The 7,500-nt window shown below is 39.9% G+C and overlaps 1 protein-coding gene across 4 annotated transcripts in view; it reads left to right on the top strand.

Annotated features, from left to right (window-relative positions):
• The window catches only part of LOC123981550 (WD repeat-containing protein 7), a 190,394-nt gene extending 184,040 nt beyond the window's left edge, over nt 1-6,354 (top strand). For all 4 annotated transcript variants that reach the window (XM_046066453.1, XM_046066454.1, XM_046066451.1 and 1 more), the window contains exons 29-30: nt 2,386-2,490; nt 5,533-6,354. In XM_046066453.1, the coding sequence (XP_045922409.1) occupies nt 2,386-2,490; nt 5,533-5,736 (309 nt within the window). In that variant the 3' untranslated portion in view covers nt 5,737-6,354. The remainder of the gene's footprint in view (nt 1-2,385; nt 2,491-5,532) is intronic.
• Nucleotides 6,355-7,500: the final 1,146 nt, after the last annotated feature.

Here is a 7,500-nt window from a genome sequence, read left to right as displayed (position 1 = left end):
TAGTGCCTTTCAATAACAAACCACTAACACTAAAGCACGGCATGAAAACCTGCAACATCACAACTTTCAGAGACATTTTCCAGACGTAAGGGGGAATACAAGCCAAACCACAGGCATTCAGTTTGCATTCAGCCAAATGAATAAAGCAGGAAGAGTGCATGATGGGAAAGTCACAGGTCTCCATGGTGCTGTAGTACAGCAGTACAGTATGCGCTGACAGAGTCACCAGCAGCTCTGCTGCATGTGCAAAGCCAATACAACTGAAAAGACATTAACGGAAAAATTCAGTTGAGCGTTGAGATCCACCAGCGTCAAACTAATAGCATATTGATAACGCAACCTCGTCAGGATCGACACACCGCTGTGGTGTTATTGGCTGTTACCACCAGTTTACTGTAGTGAAACTAGAGGCCATGGAGTTTTACATCAGGGCGTGATGAGTCATGGCCTCATTGTGACTTTTGTATTAGGGATGGGTATATTAAGTTGAAATACAATTTGATAGTCACTGGGAACTATTCAACCATTCTTTTGAAGATCGGCACGTACGCGCACACACACAGACACAGACAGAGAGAGTGCTTCGCTCTTAAATGACTTGTAATGACTACCTGTGTTAACAATTTTTTTTTCCCCCGAGCCTGTAGTTGGGAGCGCACTTGTTTCAAATTTAGCCTGGCTCCTAGCTGGCAATGTATAGCCACACATATATCCACAGAGTCACGTTAACATAGTAGGGCGCGTAGCTGGTTAACTAGCTGTCTGCTCTGCTGGTGAACAGTGGTACCGAGACATTGTGGTGGCGTTCATACTGTACTCATACTGTTCCACACAGACTGATATATTTCAAGTGTTCATTCCTTTTAATTTTGATGATTATAACTGACAACTAATGAAAACCCCAAAATCAGTATCTCAGAAAATTAGAATATTGTGAAAAGGTTCAATATTGAAGACACCTGGTGCCACACTCTAATCAGCTAATTAACTCAAAACACCTGCAAAGGCCTTTAAATGGTCTCTGTCTAGTTCTGTAGGCTGCATAATCATGGGGAAGACCGCTGACTTGACAGCTGTCCAAAAGACGACCATTGACACCTTGCACAAGACCCAACAATGCAGAAGAGCTGAAGGCCACTATCAGAGCAACCTGGGCTCTCATAACACCTGAGCAGTGCCACAGACTGATGGACTCCATGCCACGCCGCATTGCTGCAAGAATTCAGGCAAAAGGAGCCCCAACTAAGTACTGAGTGCTGTACATGCTCATACTTTTCATGTTCATATACTTTTCAGTTGGCCAACATTTCTAAAAATCCTTTTTTTGTATTGGTCTTAAGTAATAATCTAATTTTCAGAGATACTGAATTTGGGATTTTCATTAGTTAAATGAAATAAACAATTGAAATATATCAGTCTGTGTGTAATGAATGAATATAATATCCAAGTTTCACTTTTTGAATGGAATTACTGAAATAATTTTTGATGATATTGTAATTATATGACCAGCACCTGTATTTCCTCGGCAGCTGCGAACATAATACAGAACCTTAACACCATCAGGCTGCCACCTGAGCATCCAGCTCCTCCCACATCGCTATAGCCGAACTGAACGTGCCGCACACGTTTCATAAGGTACAGCGCTGAAACAAAACCTGACACAAACCTGTGAGTTGAGACTGATGAAGGCTGTCTGACTGTGCATCGACTGTACCTCAACATGCACTGTAGTGTGTTTCCCATCAGGCCTTTCAGTCAATTCATGAGCATTGTGGAAAAGACCTCAACTGTCATGATCTCTTGTTGCCATTCATATCTCTGTCACTTCTTCACTCATTCCAACACCATCCTCACACTTACACACACAGCTCAGTGTTCCTTTATGAACTGAACAATCTAAAACGAAGTTTAACTTCTATTTTCATACACAGCAGTTTAGATTAAAATATAAGCTGCATTTATATAATTAATATATGTATATGTTTATTACTAGATGTGGCACTAGTACTGTACTAGGGTTTCTGTAGCATAGTAGTACATTCCTGAATTAAAATTGTTGCTGGTGTATTTGTGTCCCTTCTTTCATTTTTCATGGACTGTTTCTATGGTAGAATAAAATTCCAATAATTTTATTTATTTATTAATTTCCCCGATAATTTACTTCTGTCAATTCACATGTTGGTCACACAGCACTCTTTGTAAGCCTAGATCTTCAGTATTAATAGTTTTTTTTGTTTTTTTTTCACTGTATTTGACCGAAATCCTGAATTTTTTATGTTTTGTTGCAGACACATAGTAATGGAATAATTTTCTGATAAAATTTATGCCAATTTAGGAGGAGTTCAGCTCCTGTAAAAACTCATGGTTTTCTCCTCCTCTCTCTAGAACATCCACGGTCATAAGGGTCCCATCACAGCAGTGTCATTCGCCCCCGATGGTCGTTACCTGGCAACATACTCCAATGCTGACAGCCACATCTCCTTCTGGCAGGTAACTGACACAGACAGACAGATAGACAGTTTGTTACTCGCACTCTCTTATGACTTCTTTCTATATTCTTTAAATCCAATCGATGGATCTCACCACAAACTCACACCAGTGCATACATGCATTTCTACTAAAACCTAATCTGTTAATCTCTTACTTTTTGTTCAGATGAAAGATCATCCAAAGACATGAGTCTTTAATCACAAAACCATGTTTTTACAAACTGAAAATATCTGCAATATTTGTTTTAATTCAAATCCAGAATGAAAAATCTACAAAAACCTCTTTCAGACAGTGATTAAAAGGACTAAAGCTCTGATTCAACATTTGCAATGAAGAGAAAATCAAAGGACTTTGAAAAAATGTGATGTTTATTGAAACGAGGACTCCCCAATCTGCAAAGCGCGATCTGCTTTTAAATATGAAGCACTGACTTAAACAATGTATAGACAAGCTGTGCACTCTTAGTAAGTCTCTGATATATTTATTTAATGTGTTGCTTTTTATCTTTCTTTTTAGTTTATTTTTACACTGCTTTCCTCTGGCTTTTTATATTTCATTTGATTGTATTCTCATGTAGTCGCTGTTCTGTTTATCTTACACTCAACATACAAAAGCAAGAAATTCCAGTGAAGTTCCAGTGCACAAAATAAATAAGAATAACATCTAAATAAGAAATAATACTAAGTCAGGCGACCAATCACATAGGTGAAAGATGAACACAAACACACAGACAGACAGACAGACAGACTTCTTATCTTCTTCCCAGAACTGTTATTTTGAATGAAAGGTCTTTACGACCGCTCACACGACTGTCTGCAGAGACACACACACATGCACACACACTCTAATGGCATTACTGTAAGCATAAACCGCTGCAAGCGTGCCGACAAGACGGCTGCTGTGGTAATGAGCTGGCAGACGCTCTGTCGGTGCGCACATGCGCGCGCGTGTGTGTGTGTGTGTGTGTGTGTGAGGGAGGGGCGGTGTCATCTCAGGAAACGATAGAGTTTCTACTTACTGTGTTTTTCTTACACACACGCACGCGCGCACGCACACACACGCACACACACACACTGTGTGTGCAATTTCAGCCTTCTTGACTGGACACAGCGATGGAAGCCTCACTGGTCAAACTCAGAGGGTTCATCAGCAGCAATTGGTGATGAGGGTCTTCTTACCAAAATGTTCAATAACTCATTTTTCACTACAGTTTTGTCAGTCGGGAAGATGAAGGAGGTTAAAAAACTGCACAAGAAAGCTTCAGTGCTGATTCCTCTGATCCGTCATTATTTGTTATTGTTGGCAAAGAATAGAATAAATCTAAATATATCCGCAAGCGGCAATGATCGGGATCCAAATGCAACATTTGACATTTTCAGAGGAGAAGAACAGATGCAGATGACTTAGGAGATTAAAGTGGTCAAAGAGTTTGGACTTGGTGATCCTAGATCGTATAAACCGAATTTTGTACGAATCCATGCAGCTAATTATGTGGTGTAGTGCCCCCTAGTGGAAGAACGTCCCAGGCCGAGCATCTGAACAGACACGTCAATTTTGATTTAGGCTATTTATGTAAAATTATACATAAAGAAAAAAATTAATCAAAATAAAAAACTTTGATTAAAATTATGAAAGAAGTTTGACTCTAAACAAAGCCGTTGTATAGATAATTGCCAAAACGTAAAGTTGATTCTTATGGCGATAAATGTTGCTGCTGCTTGCATCCCTAAATATACAAAAAGAAAAGATGAGAATTCTATTGGATCGGTATTGGAAAAGCACTCCACTTGCGCTTCACTGTGCAGAATAATGTATGTGCATAGTTTGTTTTCACATGCGTCTGTTGAAGGGGGAAAGTGTCTCTGTGCTCACTTTAAATCTGAGTTTAACACAAAATACAAGCAGCGGTTTTTTGAAGCCAGTCGTGGTCCAGCATGAAAGGGATGAAGTGCGATGTGGAAGCTTGAAACCTTCAGTGCACACACCCTGAGGTCCGCCTTTTCAGTGAAGTAGGAGATGTCTTGTGTAAAAAAGTAAAGACAATGGGCATATTTAAAGTTTCTGGATTTTTCAATGAGGGAGACTGAGTAGAAGACATGTTTTAGAAAGTAAATGAACTTTTTGTTGTGGACAAGCCATATCAGACACAAAACCACAAGATTAGTTAAAAATGCAGAAGCCACTTTAAGGCCCTAACCATTTTATTTATGTACATCAATTAATCAAATTACCACAAACTATCACAGAGTGAAGCTGAAGAGTTTTGGGCCCCTGGGGCCCTGTGGCGGCACCTTGTCCGATCGGTAATCCAGCCTTGGCATACACGGAAGTCACTGAGAGTGATTGGCTTTTGATCTGCTTCTTATTATGAGCAGTGGGTACTTTTGAAAACATGAGCAACAGTTAGAACCATGCTATAGAGTTGTAAAGTGAGCGAGCACAAATCCCCACTCTAAATTTTCATTTCCAAATCTTCTTTTGATGATCTCCTCAACGTTCTTCAACACACACACACACAGGATTCTCCTGGATAGTTTTGTTTGTTTGTTTGTTTCACACACACAAATATAAAATGATGAAAGAAATAAAAAGTACATGTGAGCGTGTGGCAGAAGTCTAAAGTGGCTTAAGAAGACATACACAAGGTACAATAAACTTACAAAACCACTAATCCATTTAAATATTAGGATTCAAAAAATGCTTATATAAAATAAAAATCCTACAGCTTTATGATATGGCCAGACCAGTTGTAATTATTTCTACTTTATTTTATAGAAATATCAGTTTGGTATGGTGGATACCCATGAGCCTCAGCTGCCTTTTGCTTGAGAGAAGGAACCAGTCAGTTATGAATCCCAGCTGTAGCAAATTATGGACAAACACAGTTATGAACAAAACCACTATAGTTACTGGATTCACCCAAAACTGATCCTTTTGACCTTTTACAGACTAAATGAAGTGATTAACCAAAAGAAGTGTTAGATTGATGGATAATGTAGAAATGTGTTATCTGCAGCTTCATGTGTTTCTTGTCCCCCTCAGATGAACACCAGTCTGCTGGGCAGCATTGGGATGCTGAACTCGGCCCCTCAGCTCCGCTGCATTAAGACCTACCAGGTTCCTCCGGTGCAGCCAGCGTCCCCGGGCTCCCAGAATCACCTGAAGCTCGCCCGCCTCATCTGGACCTCCAACCGCAACGTCATCCTTATGGCTCATGACGGCAAGGAGCACCGCTTCATGGTCTAAACCGGATCTGTGTCTCTAGCGGAGCCCCTGTTGTTGTATCTCACAGATCTGGACTTGTTTTAGAGGTTTTGCTGCAAGGTACGGTCTGAAATGCTGCAGCATGGATTCACTTGGTAGTCACTTTAATTTTAGCTTTTAGCCTGAGCTGCTGAGTGTGAAAATATGCGAGGCTGAGAGTAAAGTGGTTTTCACGTTCAAAGCTTTGTCTTAACAAAAGAAATTTCTCCCGAAAAACCTGACTGTATCAAACTGCAGCTTGGCCAGAAAAGGACCGGACGAATGTTTTGTTTTATCTCCCACAGTGATCATTGTGAAGAAACCCACTCTGTAATATATTTAAAAGCCGTGATAGGCTTGTTTACATTATGATTTGCATTGCTGTATTTTTAGTTGGTAACACTTTCTTCCTATTTATTTGCTGTTTTTGCTGGATGGTGTCCTCTGTGTCTCTGTCTTGCTGCAGCCATTTTCGTTTATTAAAAGTCAGCCTTTGACTCACTGCCATTTGGCTTCCCAACTAGTTTTTAATTTATGTTGGTACTAAAGAAGACAGAGCTACAATGATTAATCGATTAGTTGTCAACTATTAAATAAATCGCCAACTATTTTGATAATTGATTTTATCGGTTTGAATAATTTTTTTTAAAGAAAATAAAGTCAAAATTCTCTGATTCTTAAATGTGAATTTCTTCTGGATTCTTTCCTCCTCTATGACAGTAAACTGAATATCTTTAGGTTGTGGAGGGAAACAAGACATTTTAGGACGTCATCTTGGCCTTTGGGAAACACTGATCGACATTTTTCACCATTTTGTAACATTTTATAGACCAAACAACTAATCAATTAATCGAGATAATAATCGACAGATTTATCAACAATGAAAATATAGAGCAAGACATTTCTCACATGTCAAACTGCATGCGTGTGTGTGAGTACTTTGCTGTCTGCTTTAATTGGCCTAGCGGGTTGTCCACTAATCAGAAGGTCGGTGGTTCGATCTCCGTCTGCATGTCAGGGCAAGAGACTGAACCCCACACTGTGTGTGAATGGGATAAGTTTGTGTTTCTGATGAGCAGTTGGCACCTTGCTTGGTAGCCTCTGCCATCAGTGAATGAAAGTGTGTGTGAATGGGTGAAAGTGACTTGTAGTGTAAAGCGCTTTGAGTGGTCTGAGGACTGGAGAGGCGCTATGTAAGTGCAGTCCATTTACCATTTACCATTTACTTCTATGACACCTGGAAGCTCTTCCACCGTCTCTGGGCTTCACGCAGAAATGTGTGTGTATGCGTTGACACCCAAGTGTATTTTCACAAACACACATTCTCACTTTCGACTGCTCATCCCAAAAGCACTGGAGGTGCAGCATTACTCACTGCAGATATTTAAAAATGGACAAATACTAAAAAGCGTATAATTATTTTAGTCACATTTTAAGGGGAGAACGGCAATACCCTATGGTTCAACAAAAGGGGTTCCAGGGTACAGGTCCTAACTCAGATTCTATGGCTCCTTAGTACCTGGTACTATTTGGTCCAGAAGGGGCAAAAATCAGTTTTCAGAGTAAGCTGTTTATCAAGTGGTTCTTAATCAGTTTAGTGTCTATAGCCTTCCTCTGTTTTATTCAATAACAGCCAGGTTCCGTGGTTTTGGTCCAAGTTCCCAAGTCCCCCTCAGGATGTGAAAACTAGTATACAAACTTGTATGTTTGCAAGAAAATAGTGGCTTCCTTCTGTCTTGCCTCGTTTTACAACCTCACTTGAATTTG

The sequence above is a fragment of the Micropterus dolomieu genome, linkage group LG13 (assembly GCF_021292245.1).
Source record: "Micropterus dolomieu isolate WLL.071019.BEF.003 ecotype Adirondacks linkage group LG13, ASM2129224v1, whole genome shotgun sequence".
NCBI lineage: Eukaryota > Metazoa > Chordata > Actinopteri > Centrarchiformes > Centrarchidae > Micropterus > Micropterus dolomieu.
The sequence above is the reverse complement of the archived record's forward strand: the minus strand, read 5'-3'. Positions and strand labels throughout refer to the sequence as shown.